A 20049-nucleotide genomic window follows, 5' to 3' on the forward strand; every position below is an offset into this window, starting at 1 on the left:
TGACCTTTTGTTCCCTTTTCACTTGGATTTATGCAATACTCCTTATGACTAAGTTCTTCTGTGTAAACAATGAATGGAAATGTTAGATATAAGTAATACAATGGTAATATTTAAAAAACAATTTAGTCCCATAGCTTAACATCAATAAATTCTTACACTGATTTACCAACCAGACTCTTTCATAATTTGCTGATATGGTTTATTGGTTTTGCTACAAAAAAAGTAAAGAATTTTTTTTTTTTTTTTAAACAGTTGGAAAGTGCATTCAAACGTTTATAGGGGGAAGCACACTGGCTAAAACGAACGGATGTGTTTTAGAGAAATCACAATAACCTTCATTAAAAACATCAGCTAGCTAGATAACATACAGTGAGTGGTGCCATAAGACCATTAGGGTCTGTAAATGATTTTCTAATTGCATTGCAAGCAAGGCCACACCCTTCATGGGAAGTGCTTTAGCAGTACAAATACATCTCTGTTACCCTAACCCACAAAGCCAGTGCTGTCTTCTACACACACTGTGTAGCAACACAACCGCATGGAAATGGAGTCTGAGATGGAGCGAGGTGCCCAGAGCAAGCAGAATCTAATCAGTAAGATGATCTCTGTTTTTTTCTGTCCTTGAACTGTAGACTTTAACATGTAACATGCTGAGAATATTATACAGCAATATAGTAACCGTCTTAACTAAAACTACAACAGCACTTTAGTATGGTTCATCTGTTAAAGTTGATATAATTTGAATTAGTATTTGATTTGCAAAGCAGTTAATTTTCCACACCGGTTAACAATTGTTCCTGCATGAGGGAAGAGAAAGAAAGAAATATACAGTACATAGATTGTACTTAGTTGAAGTTTTAGTATTTCTAGTCAGATATTGTTTAGATATAATTACCAGGAACAGACAAGAAAGGTTAACTAAGCTTGAAGTTAATGGTCACAAATAGTGTGTCGCAATATAGGGAAGCTAACAGAATAGTAACCGCAGGACTATTTAAATGATTCTCAATATAGGTGAAAAAGAGAAGGTGACAGTCAGAGAACCTTTCAGCATTTTGAGGTAAGAGTTGAGAAAGTGTATTTGAGAATGTTTTATAGTTTCATGATTTCTTCTTTTAAGTGAATAGATTGCTACTCTAAGCATTTCGACTCAAAATAGTTATGACTCTTGACTGTATTATACAATAGTCAGTACAGTGAGTCATTACCGTTAACACTGCATGTGAACTTAAGTCAAATGTGAAAATACGCACGCATGTTAATTTTTCTCTTAAATTAGTATGATAGACCGCATAAAACATGGCCTTGGTTGCAAATTGTTGGGTGTGTAGAGTGTGTGGAAAAATTAGTGTAGCCTTATCCATCGCACTTACATTTACATATGTGATAAGTAACGAGAGGGTTTGTGGGCCAATGTTCACCCACTCATAAAGGGCCACCAAGAATCGATTTATGATGATGAGGGTCTCCCTGTTGACACATTTATCTGAGCTACTTTTGATCCAGTGAGGGGCCAATAATGAATGTATTGGTGTAAAGTGCTTTTACTCAGGGTTAAGGGTAAAAGATAAGATGTGGTTCACGGTTTGAGTGTCATGGATAAGTTGCTAGCACCTCTGCAAACAAAACCATTCAAATAAATGCTCATTTTAAGTTTACCGTAGTAGTCAACTGCTACACTTTGAATTTGACTTTTTATTTAACTTCATGTTAGTCATGTGCTGTTTGTGATAATGACAGTTTTCTGTTGTTGCAGGTGAAAATAATGGGGGTTTGGGTTGCTGTGGGTGGATCCTTGTGATTATCTCTGCATTTTTCAGCATCTTAATATTTCCAATCAGCGTTTTCATAAGCATTAAGGTATGAACCACAATATAACAAAGAAAACAGATCATCTTGAAAAGTATTTATTACTATTTCTAGGCTCTCTGAAACCAGTGTTGTTTATTGAGGTTTGAGGTTTAGCGTCACTGTCATTGACACTTGATTCTCGGCTTGGTTTCATGACTCTTGTATCATACAGCTTCTTTTTTTCTTCCCAAATAATAAAATTAATGTATTAAATAAAATTTCACATTTCAAAATTTCAACTTGTATAGGTATTTCACTTATTTATACTATAATTTTAACAATTAATCTTATAAAAAAAGATAACTAAACACTTTCCTGATATATAAGTCTTGTATTTTAACAGGAAGCGGATGCATGAACGGGTTGTTCAAATGTTTTATAACCCACTTTATGTGTTTCGTTGCTGTTTTATATGTTTTATAGATTGTGAAAGAGTATGAGCGTGCTGTCATATTTAGACTGGGGCGGATAACAGATCGAAAAGCCAAAGGACCAGGTAAATAAGAATGTTAAGTACCTTCTTTAGTCTCTCAGCTAAGCAAATGCTGGAGTAACACCAGCTTTTAATGTTTGCCTTGGACGTTCCTCTGATATGCACATATTTCAGTTGTTTACACCAGCTGAGGACTTTTACAGAACTTGTTCTTAAAACAGTAATGACCTACAAGCTCAAACTGCTGTACAAGGAGTCAGTTTAGGACAAATAATGAATCAATCTATATAACACAGATCATTTAACAAATATAATTCAAAAATGTCACTTGTGTTTAGGAATCTTCTTTATTATCCCCTGCACGGACTCTTTTGTCAAAGTGGACCTGAGAACCATTTCGTTTGACATCCCTCCCCAAGAGGTAAAGTAAAAATAGATACGCACTAAACGAGAAGTTAATATTGAGTAGCCTAACTTACATTTAACAAACAAAATTGCCTATTCATTTGTCTATTTTAGCTCCACCAACAAAAATAGTTCCAATCGAAGTAAAAGTGGACATACAGAAACTGCTGTGTCTTCTAGCTCCTGAACGAATCAGTGTTTCGAATGAATTGTTTCCGTGAATGATTCAATGACTCACTCATAAGGAAAGTCACATGTTTCATCCTTGAATGAAACTGTGTTTTTGAACGCTAAGTTTAAGGCTGAATTCGGAATATTAGCATAATATTTTTACTATTTGTAAAAAAATTGTAATAGAAGTATGCAATTTTGAATTCAGCCTAAGTGAATGACTGACTCACTAATGAAGATGTCCCTTGTTTTATTCCTGAATGAATCAGTGTTTTTGAACAATAGTTTGAAAGACTACATGACTCAATCAATTGTTGGACAGCCTAATGTTTAATACAAAAATCAGTTTAAGACTCACACTTAGTATTTACTTAAACATTTGTGACCCTGGACCACAAAACCAGTCACATGTCGCACAGGTATATTTGTAGCAATAGCTAACAATACATTTTATGGGTCAAAAATTATCTATTTTTATTTTATGCCAAAAATCATTAGGATATTAAGTAAATGTAATTAATTGTAAATGTCCTACCGTAAATATATATAAAAAAACTCTTTTTGTGAGTGGATGCAGCAAAATCGCTAACATAAATGGACAACTTTAAAGGCGATTTTCTCAATGTTTCGAATTTTTTTGCACCCTCAGATTCAAGATTTTCAAATAGTTGTATCTCGGCCAAATATTGTCCTATCCTAACAAACTACACATCAATGGAAAGATTATTTATTATTTAAAAATAAATTACCTTTATGACTGGTTTTGTGATCCAGGGTCACATTTGTTATACAAAGTTTCCATTTTTGTTTGCATTTAGATATTGACCAAAGACTCAGTGACAATATCTGTGGATGGCGTTGTGTACTTCCGTGTAAGTGACCCTGTTGCCTCAGTGGCAAATGTGTCCAATGCGGATTACTCCACCCGCCTACTGGCCCAGACCACCTTGAGGAACGTCCTGGGGACCAAGAACCTGGCTGAGGTCCTTTCTGACCGAGAAAGCATCTCCCACAGTATGCAGGTGTGCTTGAGAAAAAGAGACAATGGTGCCCCCAATTATAATTGCAGTTTGTCCAACAATTCTTCTCCCTGCTACAGTCGACTCTAGATGAGGCCACAGATTCGTGGGGTATCAAGGTGGAGCGGGTGGAGATTAAAGATGTTAAACTACCACAGCAGCTGCAGAGAGCTATGGCGGCCGAGGCCGAAGCAGCCCGTGAGGCTAGAGCAAAAGTGAGCATTACAGCCAAACCTTCCTAATGTATCTTAATGTATTTTAATGGTAAAAAACAAAAAGCAGCCAGGTGACATGCCACATTTGGTTTCTGTGTGCATTTGCTCTGTATGTGATACCACACCTTAATACTGTTTTGTGATAATACAGGTCATTTCAGCAGAGGGAGAGGTGAATGCATCCAGGGCTCTGAAGGAGGCGTCTCTGGTGATCGCGGAGTCTCCATCCGGACTTCAGCTCAGATATCTCCAGACTCTCAGCACCATCGCAGCTGAGAAGAACTCCACCATCATCTTCCCTCTGCCCATCGACATCATCAGCCACTTCATGAAGAAATGATCGCTGAATATTCACAAAGTGTACAGATTGTTTGCTAGTCATTTATTAAGAAGTTTTACATTATTTATGCACAATGTTTTACACATTTCAGTGTATTTAATGTTGTCATATATATAACCAGAAAATAGTGACGCAAATTAAGGTTTACAAATGACTTTATTTAAAAAAATACAATGTCATATTTCAGAAAGTATATCAAAGTGTTATGCAACTTTCAAATGCCAATTTTATATTCTTATAGAAGTATGCATGAAATTAAATATAATCTACAGTAAACACAGAATTTCTTTGCTCATTTTTTTTCAAATGGAAGTCTTCAAGCTGTTCTTCATCATAAAGAATCATTCATTTAGGAGAAGAAACCAAATAGTTGTAACCTCTCCAGTCACATAATTATATCCTAACGTTCCACTAGAGGACACTATTGTCCTGTCAAAGACTTCCCGGTGTTCATGTCATGGTGGAATTTCAAAGATTTCTGTGTGGTCTTCCATGCTCTCCTGTGTCACTATCATGGATTCTTCATACACATCCAGACGGAGACAAAGAATAACACTAAAGGGAAGATTTACAGTATAAGTTACATTTCAAAATTTAATCTGTGACAATTTTAAATAGAATTAAACGGATAATAATATCATCATTGGAAATAATTTGCTATGCACTTAAAAATTAAGGCCTTGCATTAGATTCTGTTACACTGGCCTCAGAAAGCTTGATATATAACAGTTTACATTTTTGGCTGAACTATTTCTTGAATAAAAACATGATTTCACAAGGATAATGGAGGATATAGCGGTGGGACACTCACCAGATCAGGCTGGCAGGTATGACAGTGAGGCCTGCAGCCAGCAGGAAACTAAACCCGGAAAACCAGGACAGTGTAGATGCATAGATGCTGCTGAACATTGTAAATGAAACGCCAACACTCAACATCTCCACAAAGGCTATACACGCAAACATGGCACCTGTACACAAACACACAGGCACAAGAAACAACCTTACACAGCCATCAATAATTCAGAGTTCATGTGAAATGGGAACGTCCTACTTTTTTTTTTTTTTTTGCAACTCCTGGATTTATTTTGCTAGGATTGTGGGAATGATGTGCAAAATACTGTAATGATTTTTAATGATGAAAAAAGTTATTCTATTATGTTCTACACTATTAAGTTTCTTACCTTGCTCAGATCCAGACACTATTTTGGACATCATGGATCGTAGGACAGGAGTCGGCATGATGGACAGCAGCAAAGGCAGCCGCACTGCAATGAATAAAACATACACCATTGTTTCGCCTGAAAATGGTCCATCCATCCATTAGAAACTCCATCAATGTCCAAACTCAGTCTTACCCAGGAACATGAGCAAGGTCGACTTTGCAAACGCTGCCATGATGAGGCCGGCCGCCACAGACATCAACCCCAGTAGGATGATGTAGGCATCAGGCACACAGCGGGACAGTAGTGCCACACCGGCAAAACTCACCAGATAGATAGCAGTGGAGAGAGCTGAGCCATAACCCACAAACACCTCACTCCAGCACAGAGGAGTATTCAATTCATACAAGATGAAGATGGACATGCCACCCTGCAGAGCTACCTGTGAGGGACACACACACAAAAAGTACATTACTTTTATTTTTGCATATACACTACTGTTCAAAAGTTTGGAATGGGTTGGAATTTTTAAAATGTTTCTGAAAGTAGTTTCTCATCAAGAGATTTGATCAAAAATACAGTAAAACAGTTATATTCTGAAATATTATTACATTTTGAAATAACCGTTTTAATATATTTGAAAATTATTCTTGTGATGGTAAAGCTGAATTTTCAGCATCATTACTGTAGTCTTCAGAGTCACATGATCCTTCAGTAATCATTCTAATATGCTGATTTGCTGCTCAAGAAATGATTGTTATAATCAATGCTGAAAATTAATTTTAAAATAATTCAAAAGAACAGCATTTATTTGAAATAGAAATTGTTTATATGATTATAAATTTCTTTGCCACTTTTGATTAATGTAATGCATTTTTGCTGAATAAAAGTATAAATGTCTCTCTCTTAAAAATATAAATAAATGTGTAATTACCCTTTTATTTTATTTTTTTATTTTTCCTCTGAAGCTGAAACGGGTCAATTGTATCGTATGACTTCAGACAGCTTATAGTATAACCTGTCAATATAACCTGATCATTATTTTTGCAATTCTGTTTTTTTGCCACTACACTGTGAAAAAAAAGAAAAAAGTTGCTGACTTAAATTTTTAAGTACAATCAACTTGCCTATATAAGTCATTTCAACTTAAACTACATTAAACTGACTTAAAAATGCACTGAATCTTTTATAATTTATATAAAAAGATGACAATTGCTTAACTTATTTTGTTGCGTTAAAGCACTGTAAAAACATGTTGTCATAAATTATTGATCATATAATCTTTTTACAGTGTAGAGGCACAAAGCATACACACTTCATTCTTATGATGTACCTCCAACTGATGGAACTTGTGAAAAAGGTCAGAATTATCATAATCACCCTGAAAAAGGCAAAAGCAGCAAGCATGAGCAACAGCACAACGTTCCTTCTCCGTTTGGAGGCCGCAAAGAGCAGGTAGACGCCCTGCAGACGGGCTGTAAGAGCCTGAGACTGTCGCAGCCGAGGGGCTTCTGAAGCTGAGCGGCTGGACGTAGACAGAATAGGATTCGGAAGAACCAGGGACTCCTTCAAGAACACCAGCACATAGAGGAGGTTTACCAGATGCATAAATGCAGCGGTGAGGAAGGGCCAAGTGAAGCCAGCTGCTTCAATGTAGAATCCAGTACACAGAGAAGCTAAGCCAGACAAAACCCCTAAAATCATGTCCAGTCGAGCCATTCGGACAGTCTTCTGTCCTTCTGGATCTTCTCCGCAGAGATCGGCCACATAGGCGAAACATCCGCCGATCAGAGTGGTGGGTCCGCCCATCAGGCCTGTTAGGAAGGAGGCAGCTAGCAGGTAATTGAGGCTGAAGGTGAATCTACTGACCAAAACGTAACTCAGGGAAAACAGAGTGTCGCCCACCAGTGGAGGAACGATGGCAACTTTACGCCCGCAGTAGTCGCTGTACGAGACCAGGAGCAGCGCGGATATGAGACTGGGAACGAGGAAGCACAGTTCACTCTTGAGGAGGAAAAGAGACGTCTCCTTCTGCACTGCCTGAGAGAGGAGAGAAAAACTGGAGGTTCAAATGTTTATCACCCACAAATTCTGCCTAGTTATGCCTGTAAAGCTTAGTTGATTGACTAAGTAGTTAGAAAGAGAAGTAGGGAGTGAAAGTGAACTAGAAATAGGATAATTGTATTTCAAATGTATCAGATGACAAGCAGATCCACTACAAAGGATTGTGAATTGAAAGGGAATTTTCTCCCACACACACACACACAACATGAGCTCAACTTTACCTAATATAACCGGTTCTCTAGAACTCCTTTATTGAGATGAACATCAATGTAAACTTTACAGGTGACGCAGCAAACAGTTTAGTGTCTGAATGCACTAAATAAACAATGAATGTCAAACCTGATTTTGTATCAAAGATTTTCATCTGTCTTTCTCTGAATTTAAGTATTTAATTTTTTCTAGTTTTTTTTTATTAAATTAGCATTAAATTGTTCATTGTGACTCTTCCAAGTATTTTTTCCTGATTTGTTTTAAAATATTGAAGGTTAAAATTTTGGACTTGGACAAGAGTTTTTTTTTTTTTTAAGTATTATTTATGTACTGTTAAAGTTTTCATTTTATATTAAGTGTTAGTGATTTTGTTATGGCTTTTGTCTTTTTATTTATTTCATTTTTTTTTATATAAATATTTAGGATTTATTTCACTTTTAGTTCAGTATTTGTTCTTCTATACTTTAGATTATTTCTCCGTAAGATTATTTCAGTTAGTCAACATTTCTCATTTTCATTTAGTTTAAGTTTTTCACCTAATATTTATCCTTTATTTTATTCTAGCTTCATTATACCCAGATATTTTAATTTCCCCTATATATGATCAATTTATGCATCTTTTCTAGAAACGTAAAAATTAATATCCATAATTTCAAATAAACAAGTATTAAATCAATATGCAAGTAAATAATCCTTAATACAGCTGTCATTGCCATAACACAAAGCATTTTAGATAATTTTTCCAACAACTTTTCCATAAAGTAGCTTGACATATCAAGCATATGAATATTCATTTTTATACATTTACAAGTTATAGATTATTTGACTGGTAGACTAACCTGTGTTGCCAAAAACTAAAAAATATCATTACCATTAGACTCAGATCTTCACGGAACATGTGATAAATGCATTAACAGATAAAAACGAGATTAAGAGATTAAAAAGAATTCAGAAGTGGCCATAACTGAATCATGAAAAGAATCATGTATCTGTGACGGCTCACCTGGTGAATGGTGACATAGCTGTGGTTGTTTGAGCAGTGAGACAGACTCTCTGCAGGGTAGATTGTTCCGCTCAGCTCAAACCACAGCCTACGGTACACATACTGCTGGAGCAGTGGGTAGATCATAAACATGGCAAACGCATACATGCCAACGGCCGGCTCGATCAGGGACACACGACCCATCCCACTTCCTGCTCTATATCAGGGGAAATGAACAGGAGAGATGTTTGAGAAGACATAAAACAGTGACTAAACTAATGACAAAAAATGAGTTCAATCATATATTGTGATTAATAAAAGTCTCTTGGTTAAAGTGATAGACAGACAGCCTGCTTTGTTATTGACATCAATGGAGAAGCTTTAACATCCATAGAAAACTAAAAATGGAACCAAAAATAGTTATTCTGGCATCACTGCAAAAACAATTATGGAACCTTTATTTTTTAAGAGTAGATAGACAGAGATGGTGATTCTTACCTGTAAATTATAATGGGAGAAATATTTCCATATTTAAAGCATGTTTGCCTTTGCCTTCAAATCCACTTGAAAAGTCGGAGTGCACAGCGAACAGAAAGATCCCATCATATGTTATTCGCTGATCTTATTATTCATTTGGGACTTTAAAACCTGTAAGACAAAGACTTCCACTCCTTACGTTTGTTTGTCAAGTCTACAAATCCCCAAAGGAACACACACCCTCAGAACACGTATGTGTGTTTGTGTAGCAGAAAGAAGGGAGGAGTGGAAACCAATAAGATGGTATATAAGATTATATCTTATATATAAGATGCATTTGGCCATTTCGAGACCAAGACCGGTCTCGAGACATACATCACTACATTTCAGTCACGTTTAAAAATGTTAGAATGTCTTTGCATTAGATGCAAACAACAAATAAAACAAAAAACAATGGCATTTATTTTGAAGAAACATGCACGCACGCTTTTTAGTGAGCTAAAACATCAGAAAAATAAGTGAAGTTAGTTTAAGTTTGTTTACAGTTTCAGAATTAATGCAAAGACGTTTACACACACACACACACACGTTTTAGTGCTTTTAAGACTTCGCTTAACCTCGGGTTATCGTCGTTTTAATCAAACATTTTAACCCGGGATAATGGAACGTTTCATAACCGTTTTCAGCAACCGACAAATAGCGTGTATCTTATTCAAGTCAATTAGACAGTCACGAAACGGTGTATTGTATCATCGGTTTGGAGGGAAAACGTCAAATGGTGACAGAAAACGCCTCAAATGGAATATGACCGTTATTCTAACCTTTATAATCAAAAAAGGCCATTCTGGATAAAATTGATAGTGTAGTCGCCAATATATCTCTATATAAAAAGTTACTAATATAATACATACAAAAAAATATTAAAAATGAAGAAAACACAAACAAACACTACAATAACAAACAAACAACACTAACAATTGCCTTAAATTTATGATATTAAAACTATATCAATAGACATGTGAGACTAAAGCATTAAAGACCAACCTCTCATCAGAAAATTTGCAAGAAAATGTAGCTAAGAAAACATGTAAAAACATTTCGGAAGAAAATGTTTAAAAAAATTCGAAGAAAATGAATGAGAATTGTAATAAAATTGATAATAAATGCATATTTATATATTTAAAAACTATAGGCTGTCACACACTGTTGATGTTCACTTTGAAACCAACGCCCAGAAATTTGTTTCCTGAATTCATAAAATAAAGGCCAATTAGTAGGCTACATATGAGCCACACCCAAAAATATATCTCCACAACCATTAAATGAATAAAAAAAACTTAAATTCTAAACTTTTGCAAATCCAATTTTACAGAGGTGTATCCTAAAGAATATAGGCTACACCATACTTAAATAAAAGTAGCAATACCTAAATAAAATGCTTAAATAAAAGTAGCAATGACTCCATTACAAGTTGCCAATCCCAAAACCACTTGAGTAAAGAGTAGGCTAGGCCTATCTGATTTGAACAGTAAATATTTTACTCGTACTGAATATAGGCTCAAAGATGCACTAGTTCACAACACCTAAGAGACATGCCAGTGAAAAACAAGAAACAGTTGATTTGTGAGGAGAGCCTAAAATCGAAATAAAACTGAACACCTCATGTGGCGTGCAGGTCGAGGCCGAGGGCCGTGAGAGAGTGGCTTGAGGCCGGTGGCGTCATTAATGATGAGCGACGTACACCTGCGTGACGCACCGGTCTCGTATCTCTCACGGAGGAGCGGAAGCATAAGGAGGAGCGACGACAGTGGAAATCGAGAGAGGCCAGGGCCATTTATAAACGTTGCGTACGCACAACAGAAGGCGTACGACGCTCTCTACGCAATAATTGGTATTTATAAAAAGCAAACTTGACGGGAAAATGTGCGGTCCTTCACGCAAACTCTGACCCAGGCGTACGCACAAAAACGGGTGAAATGAGAAATGGCGACACCGTCGGCAGATGGAAGAAACACGTGAAAGTGTGTGAAACTGTAGACCGTTGTGACATGAAGCCGCAAAAGCTGCGCTACATTTAGAATTGATTGTGATCTATTAAGGGAAAACTGCGTAGGATGTGCGTGCGCACGGTTTTATAAATCCGAATATTTCTGTGCACGCACGTCCTATTCCGTACGCCACGTCTGACGCAAATCCTACGCAAAGTTTTATAAATGAGGCCCCAGGCCTGGATTTTATTTGATGTTTATGTTTTATTTGATGTGACAGCAGTCGTCCGTGAGGGGCTGCTGTCCTTTACTTTCGTTTTGTATTTGTTTTATTTTTGATATTAAAGTTTCTTGAATGTCCGCCGGTTCCCGCCTCCTTCTTCCCACAATAACGAACTTTGTTACACCTCAATATTACAATAAATACATTTAGTGAGACTCAGACAAACGGAATAGGATGAGTTTGAAAAAGTAGTTTAAAAAACTTATCAAAAAATGTGAAATTTCAGAAATGAATCGAATTTACATTTTGTCTGGCTTTCAAAAGCAACCACTCCCTCTTAGTTTTTGGATTAAAAAAAAACCTCTTTATTCTTTATTGTCGTAAGATATGTGATCATAATATATTTGGTGTATGTGTGGACTTATTACACATTTAAATTCAGATTAATCGCATGTCATGGGACAAAGTCATCTGAAATGAATGGAACAGCAGATCCCTTTCATTCAGTTACATCAGTGAATGACGAAATGGGGGTTTCGCTAAAGAGCCCTATCACCTTAGAGTTATTGGAAAACGAGCCAATGGTATGAAAATACTATGGGTCTGCGGAATTTGCATTGCGAACTCCGCCAGACCGCCACACCGCGTGGGTATAAAAGGAGCCGCGAGTGCAATCTCGCATTATGTTTCTGCTTCGGAGCCGAAGTGTTGATTTGCTTCTCCTTCGCCTTCATCAAGCAACGAGCCTCTCTCTCAGTCAGTGTTGGTGTGACGGCACATTTAAGCGGATTCACGATCCTGCTGCCTGTCTGTGCAATGACTTGTCGCTCCCGTTTCTCCCCTGGGCGTTTCGGCACTGCTGATAGAGTTTCTTTTATAAAAGAGCTGCACGGGCACGTCTTTTTAAAGATGTCTCGCCCGTGCGTTTCTGGATGTGGGCGCATGGTCCATCCGTCTGACAGTCACGAGCACTGCATAGTATGTTTGTGGGAGTTGGATCCAGAGCTGACAGTCATGCTTGCCCGGGCAGCTGAGAGCATCGGGTTGGAGTGGCGCCCGCTGCCCTCCCCCAAACGCTCAAGGCTGGATGATTGGTTCCTGAGGGCGGCTCATCAGGAGGTCACCAGGTCGTGGAAGTCCCCGTTGACTTTCCGCGGCCGGCGGCATCCTCCGCCTTCTCTTCCCTCGACGGCGCGGCGGCCAACGGGTACACTGGGGTCGCCCCGGTGGAGCGCGCGTGGCGATGTATTTCCTGGTAATCCCAGGAAATGCCCGATCAGGTCGGTGCTCTCCTTCCTCCAAGAAGGGTTGGAACAAAGGCTGTCTCCTTCCACCCTGAAGGTTTACGTGGCTGCGATCTCTGCACACCACGACCTTGTGGAGTCAAAAACGGTGGGACAGCATGACCTGGTCGTCAGGTTCCTGAGGGGGGTGAGGAGACTAAATCCTCGCTCTCCTCTTATACCCCCTTGGGACCTCGCAGTGGTCTTATCAGCCCTGCAGAGAGCTCCCTTTGAGCCATTGCGATCAGTCGAGCTTAAGTTCCTGTCTATGAAGACAGCACTCCTGGTCGCTTTGGCCTCCATCAAGAGGGTAGGGGACCTGCAGGCATTTTCGGTTGACGAAGCGTGCCTATAATTCGGGCCAGCTAACTCTCACGTGATCTTGAGACCCAGGCCTGGATACGTGCCCAAAGTTCCCACCACTCCTTTCAGGGATCAGGTGGTGAACCTGCAAGCGCTGCCCTCAGAGGAGGCAGACCCAGGACCCAGCCTTGGCACTGCTCTGTCCAGTCCGCGCCCTCCCTGCTTACGTAGACTGAACGCAGTGTTTCAGGACATCAGACCAGCTCTTTGTCTGTTATTGGTGGGAAGCTTAAGGGAAAGGCTCTCTCCAAGCAAAGGTTGTCTCACTGGATAGTGGACGCCATTGTCTTGGCAGGGTCGGCCATGCCCCCTAGGGGTGAAGGCACATTCCACCTGGAGTGTGGCATCCTCCTGGGCTTTAGCGCATGGCGCCTCGCTAACAGACATCTGTAGAGCTGCAGGCTGGGCGACACCCAACACTTTTACAAGATTCTATAATCTCCGGGTAGAGCTAGTGTCCTCTCATGTACTCGCTTCCACTAGCCAGTAAGTAGGACCTGCTCGGTGTCATCGCTTGCTGCGCCATTCCACTCCACGGACTGGATACGCGCTATTTCACTCAGATGAGTTCTCCCTAGACCCTGAGTTCCTCCTGCACTGTCGATGTCGTCACCAGAGCGCATGCCCGGTTGGTCAGCCCTCGTGATTGGCTAGGTGCTCCATGTTCATGGTTCCCTGCTTGGGCAACCCCCACGTGTATTTCCACGGTAAGTCTCCCTCGAGCCCGTGTTTTCCCTCGGCAAGACCCCTCTTGCCATCTCAAGGTTGAAACATTCCACCCTGTGGGCTGGATACCTCTGTTTTTTCCATATACATCCCATACCCGGGTCATATGTGTATTCTAAGTACTCCCTACGGGTAAGCGCTGTGTTACATATTCCACCTGGGATATGCCACCCTCTGTATTCTTGCGTTAAGCCTAGCCCTTCATCCGTGCTAGTCTCACAACAGGGAGCACAGACTTACGCAGGGCACTGGAAGACAGCCGCTGTGGCGTGATTGAATTGGGACCCCCATTTCGTCATTCACTGACGTAACTCGTAGTGATTGAACGAAAGGGAACGTCTCAGTTACGTATGTAACCCTCGTTCCCTGAGGAGGGAAGGGAGACGTTACGACCCCTGCCACAACTGCTGTACCGCAGAAACGGCGATGCAAATTCCGCAGACATGGTATTGTCATACCATTGGCTCATTTTCTAATAACTCGAAGGTGATAGGGCTCTCTAGTGAAACCATCAATTTTATCATTCACTGACGTAATGTCTCCGTTCCCTCCTCAAGAAACGAGGGTTACATACATAACCAAGACGTTATTATACTAATCCTGGGTTAAGTATGAGCAGTGTGAAACGTGAAGCAAATTAACCCAGGATTCAGTTAACCAAATTAACCCAGTTTACGATGACCCAGGGTTAACTATTTCAAGTGTGAACACTGCATGGTGTCTTAATTGTTTAAATATTTTTTTTTGTGGCCAGTGTATAGCAACATCCACAAAGAAACCAAAGCATATGAGCATTGTCTTTTGAAACATTTTAATATTCATCCCCTCCCCCCATAGTGAATACAAATGAGTTATAAATTCTTTCCATTCCTTAGTATTATATTCTCTATGCTACAGTTACAGCGTGAACCATCACAAGTTGAAAACGTACATGGGGAAGGAATGATCCGCCAAGACAAACATGCATTGATTACTGTGCACTACAACACAATAAATAGTAGCTTACAAGCGACTGAAAGTTCAGTCAAAAAAGACATGAGAAGTCAAATGTTAGTAAATAGACAGATGGACAAATTTCATTCAGTACAATAAGTGACTCCACCACTCCCAGTGTACATTGACTGTCAGTTTTTTCAGGGCTAAGTTGACATTCAGTAGTTTAGATGTCCACTGGACAAAGAGTCAGTGTGTCTCAGAACCGGATTCTGTTGTATATTATCATTTATCACCATCTATGGACTATTGCCACAGTGAAGTCTGTCTTGAGGGCAGAAAGGAAAGAAACCAATGAGCTCTTTCAAGATTTTTAAGTATGCAAGTAAATACATGGTTACTCCTTATAATAAATGTGGATTAGTGACAATTTTGTACTTGGTTATAAACAATAGCAGGTGCAGTATTTTTGTTTAATTGAGGTTGCTGAGGTTTGTTGTTGAGACATACATTTAGAACATAAATGTGCAAAGAATAAAAATGGAAAAAATTAAATTAATTAGAAGGGAAACCACTTAATTTATAGTTTTAGAAATATATATATAAAAAAAATATTAAAAAAAATAAGCAAAAAGATGCATTTATTTTCCTGCATTAATCCAGATATTAGAAGCATATTAACTGTTTGTAAGGCTGCTGTAATGTGAAAACCCTTTTCATTTTTGCTACTTTGCACATTAAATGAAGGCACATACCTGAAACATTTGTGTACTTGTTGTAGTGTATTTTTTTCATTTTCTATTTTAACAACTAACTAGGCTAAGCTGATCTGCTGCTGTTTTATATTTTAATAAAATGGTTAAAAATAAGTGCTTTTTAAATGTTTTTTTTTTCAACGTGGTGATATATAATGTTATTGTGCTTGACATGAAACATCCAGAATAACTCATTAGCATCTGTGCCAGAGTAGCAAAAATGTAAAGTTAACAACGACACGTTATTATCACAGTGACAGAAGCAAATTAAATTAATTCATAATGCAAAGCTACATATTTTGAAAATGCATTATAATTAAAATAAAATACATTTCACAGTAATTAAAAAAAACAAAAAAAAACATTATAAACAGTAAACAATAGTCGCAAATGAAGAAAAACATCTGCAAACACATATTTGCTGTGTGTGTGGATTCTTGTAGATTGCTGGTCTTGAATAGCAGATTATTGTACTTCTGTGTACGATACCCTGTACAAGCACCAAGTGATAATATTATAGAAAAAAATATTATCAGTGAAGAGTTTACAAAAATTCTCCTTTGTATCAAAAGTGTAGAAGGTTGACCATTGAAAGATGTATCAATTGTAAAAACACACAAACAAAAAGAAATCAAATCCAATTTTTCAAAATTTCCAATTTTTTAAAAAACTTTTTTCTTTGAAATATCAAAACCCACTTTGCATGAGGAATGTCGCATTTTTCATTAAAAAAAAAAAAAAAAAAAAATCAGAAAACTGCCTTTTCAGAGACAGAGCAAAATATTTTCCCTGAACTTTATCATACAACATTTAAAGACGCAGTTACATTCTTTTCTAGTTCACTCGTGCAGAGAAAACTCTCTCTAGGTTATGCTACACTCTACAGAGGTAATACAAGAGTTAACCAGCATTACAATAAAGATAGCTTAAATCCAAATACGCGTATAACCACCATATTGTACCTCCGTGAACCTTTCCACACCTGTACCACCTGGTAGTAGGATCTCTGACAGGTGTGACACTAGGTTTAATATATTCCTGTCCTATTACTATGGGTAAAATATTGTCCTCAAACATTACAAAAAAATCATCCCCAGGAGTCCATGTGTCTACCCTAACATGACAACTATCCTAGGATTCACATTAAAGGGTTAGTTCACCCAAAAATGAAAATTACCCCATGAATCACCCTAATGCCTTCCTAGAAATATATATGACTTTTTTTCTTTCAGGCAAATACAATTGGAGTTATATATATATAAAAAAATGTCCTGGCTCTTCCAAACTTTATAATGGCAGTGAATAAAGGATGATATTTTGAAGCCCAAAAAAGTGCATCCATCCAATATAAAAGTGCTCCACACGGCTCTGGGGGGTTAATAAAGGCCTTCTGAAGTGAAGCGTAAAAAAAAAAGAAATTTTTTTTTTTATAAAGTAAAATAACTAGCTTCCAGCAGATGGCCGTACGCATCGATTTACGGTGAAAGAGTAACACTTGACCTGACACATGACACGGAAGCGCAGAGGATAGAGCAAAACAAAACATCTAACTACCTAAACACCTCGTATTAGTTTAAAATGAGAATTTTTAAAGAGAAATATCGGAGGAGATTAAGTTTGTTACCGAGCCGTATTTGTTTGAGCTGCGAGAGGAGTCAAAGTGTTAAGCTACTCCTATATCCTACGTCATACATTGCGTCAAGTATTACTATTTTGACGTAAGTCGACTTGCGCAGGCCGTCTGCCGGAAGCTAGTTAGTTTAGTTGATAAAGTTATAAATATGGATATTTTTATTAAACAAACGCATCGCTTCACTTCAGAAGGCCTTTAACATCATGGACCCGCATAGATTTACTTTTATCATGGATGGATGCACTTTTTTGGGCTTCAAAATATCATCCTCCATTCACTGCCATTTTAAAAATCATATACACCTACTGAAGGAAGGCTTGAGGGTGAGTAAATCATGGGGTAATTTTCATTTTTGGGTGAACTATCCCTTTAAGAATGGAAGACTTACATCACATGCACATCAAGTAGCAAAATGCCCATTAAAATACAAATCACTAATAAAAATGACTACTACAATTTACAACATTTCCTGTAGTCGGTACCTTTACATTTGCTTGATCTTCCTGTTTTCTGTCATGCATGACGTGAGAGCTCTTGTTTTGTCAGATACAGTATGAAGAACAGACTTGATGCTGAAGAGTTTTTTGCCTAGTTAACCGAGCTGGCACAATGAATCTCAAAATCATGTCAGCAGGCAAACTGAACTGTGTATGAAGAAACACTTGCTTGGAAAAGCTGGTTTTGATATTAGCTGGATTAGTCTTTTGGTGGGTCCAGGAAATCATCTGCCCATGCACCAGTGGGAGGCATCGCAGCTTAAGACAAAGTGAAGAGGACTTTACACTGCAAAAAAATCTTTTTCTTAATCAGCATTTTTGTTTTTCGTTACAAATATCTAAACATTCAAGCTTTCTTTATTATTATCATTATACACTACTATTCTTATTATTTTTTATAGATTTTTGTTTTTAAATAGAAATACTTTTATTCAGCAAGGATGCATTAAATTGATCAAAATCACTTTTTTCGCATTTGAAATGTTACAAATTTCATATATATGCTGTTATTCAAACTTTGTTATTCATCAAAGAATCCCGAAAAAACATTATTATGGTTTCCACAAAAATATTAACTTTAGAAACATTGATATGTCACATGTATGTTCTGTTATGGCTGTTATGTTTGTCTGTGTGTCCTGTCTTTTTGACCCAGTTCCTTCATGTGTTTAATTAATGATTCTGGTCACCTGCCGTTCATTAATTACCTCATTTAGGATGTGTAAAGTGGATGTTACCCCATGTTTCTGTCCTGTTTCCTGTGGATTACTGAATTAAAAGACTATTTCCTTGCACTCTTCATCTTCATGCACTCTATAGACAGTCACCCATAACATTTTAATAATTTCAAAATGTGTCTTGAGCAGCAAATCAGCATATTAGAATGATTTCTGAAGGATCATGTGACTGTGAAGACTGGATTAATGCCTGCTGAAAATTCAGCTTTGCCATCAAAGGAATACATTACATTTGAAAAGATATTAATATAGAACAGTTATTTTAAAGTGTAAAATATTTTACAATATTACTATTATACTGTATTTTTGATCAAATAAATACAGCCTTGGTGAGCACGAGAGACTTTCTAAAACATAAATAAATCTTACAGACCCCAAACTTTTGAACAGTAGTGTATGAATAATATATATTTAAGTTGTACTTTTAAAAAAAGCAAACTGGGATATATAAATAATTAAATAAAATTGCCTCAACACAAGTCATATCCTATGTAATTTTGTCATGTAAATTTTTTAAGAATATTTAGATATTTTCACTGTAAGAAAAAAAATATATTAAGAAAATGAAATTTTGCAGTGTAAATGTCTTGACAAATTTGAAACATTTTGGATCGAAACTCAAACACTGGGAGATTTGAAAAATCAGAAGACATATCCTATAAAAAAATAAACCAGACCGCAAAAAATGCTGGTGCATGTATCTGTAGGAAGAAGGTAGGGCAGAAACCTAAAGTGCTTTTTGTTGTATAAAGTTCTCGTATGTCATTCAGGAGAACCTACAGACATTTGTGTTGGAGTCCAACAGCATGTTTTAGAGTCAGATCTAAAGCCGAGCAACTTCAAAAAATCATTCTGCTTCCATGCAGGCCAAGCATTGTCGGCAGCACGTCATTAGCATTAGCATCAGTAGCTCTTTCACTCTGATGCTACGAGTTCAATCCTCCAGTTCAAAATTCTTTGAGCTTACTTGAGTTCAAAATTCAAAGAATGGAAATAACAGAGGCTGTTAGATCTCTGTCTGGCAGTTGGGGTTGTTAAAATCGTAATAAAATTTGCCACATTTTTTAAAGGAAATTATGGCCCGCACATCAAAACAAAGCACTGTCGTCCACGACGGACAGTAACAGAAAATGGGCGAGGCAGCTGAGATTCAGCAGGATGGCTCATCTGGGTAAAGTGTTGGCGTTCGGGATCCGTGCGGGGGACGAGCGTGCTGCTGGTGAGCCTCTCAGCGTGGGCGTCCCAGGTCCCGGAGAAGCCACCTTCTGAGTGGGTGTACAGTGGCCAGGAGAAGAGGAGTGTGTGGGGGTACCAGGGCCTGGGGAGTAAGGGTAAGGGGGGATATCAGGGCCGGGGAAGAAGGCTCTGTGGATGGGAGAAGAGGAAGGCGACAGGTGAGGACTCGTCTGGAGGAGCCAGAGCAGCTCTTCGTTGTTGCGGCTCAGACGTTTCTTCTCGGTGGTCTCCTTCTCCACATACTCCTGAAGGTTTGCGTTCTCCTCAGACAGTTGTCTAAACATCCAGGATGAAACAGTCAGGATTAGTCGAAAGACTGGCTTCGCAAGACTAATTTGATCTTTTTTC

At 38.1% G+C, this 20049-nt stretch overlaps 3 protein-coding genes across 6 annotated transcripts in view; 1 reads left to right on the forward strand and 2 right to left on the reverse strand.

The window, feature by feature from the left end:
• Positions 1 to 317: 317 nt before the first annotated feature.
• Positions 318 to 4707, forward strand: stoml3b (stomatin (EPB72)-like 3b). Its single transcript, XM_079860840.1, has 7 exons — positions 318 to 593; positions 1757 to 1860; positions 2275 to 2347; positions 2623 to 2705; positions 3679 to 3882; positions 3960 to 4094; positions 4246 to 4707. The coding sequence occupies exons 1-7, from the start codon at positions 539 to 541 to the stop codon at positions 4432 to 4434; spliced, it is 843 nt and encodes a 280-aa protein (XP_079716966.1). The 5' UTR covers positions 318 to 538; the 3' UTR covers positions 4435 to 4707.
• slc46a3 (solute carrier family 46 member 3) lies at positions 4574 to 11107 on the reverse strand. Of its 2 annotated transcripts, XM_079860833.1 has the most exons (8): positions 10987 to 11107; positions 9349 to 9498; positions 8872 to 9067; positions 6975 to 7634; positions 5790 to 6036; positions 5616 to 5699; positions 5246 to 5402; positions 4574 to 4989 (listed from the first exon to the last, which is right to left on the reverse strand). In XM_079860833.1, exons 3-8 carry the CDS (start codon positions 9052 to 9054, stop codon positions 4890 to 4892), a joined length of 1431 nt encoding a protein of 476 aa, XP_079716959.1. In that variant the 5' UTR covers positions 9055 to 9067; positions 9349 to 9498; positions 10987 to 11107; the 3' UTR covers positions 4574 to 4889. The 2 variants fall into 2 exon arrangements, with proteins under 2 accessions (XP_079716959.1, XP_079716960.1); XM_079860834.1 differs by lacking the exon at positions 10987 to 11107 and having other exon boundaries at positions 7500 to 7634; positions 9349 to 9604.
• Positions 11108 to 19068: 7961 nt separating this feature from the next.
• The window catches only part of mtus2a (microtubule associated tumor suppressor candidate 2a), a 63661-nt gene continuing 62680 nt past the window's right edge, over positions 19069 to 20049 (reverse strand). For 2 of the 3 annotated variants that reach the window (XM_079860826.1, XM_079860825.1), the window contains exon 15: positions 19070 to 19977. In XM_079860826.1, the coding sequence (XP_079716952.1) occupies positions 19629 to 19977 (349 nt within the window). In that variant the 3' untranslated portion in view covers positions 19070 to 19628. Of the gene's footprint in view, positions 19978 to 20049 lie in introns of all 3 variants that reach the window. The other variant, XM_079860827.1, reaches the window with a different exon arrangement.

Source organism: Squalius cephalus (genome assembly GCF_949319135.1).
Source record: "Squalius cephalus genome assembly, chromosome: 24".
Lineage (NCBI taxonomy): Eukaryota > Metazoa > Chordata > Actinopteri > Cypriniformes > Leuciscidae > Squalius > Squalius cephalus.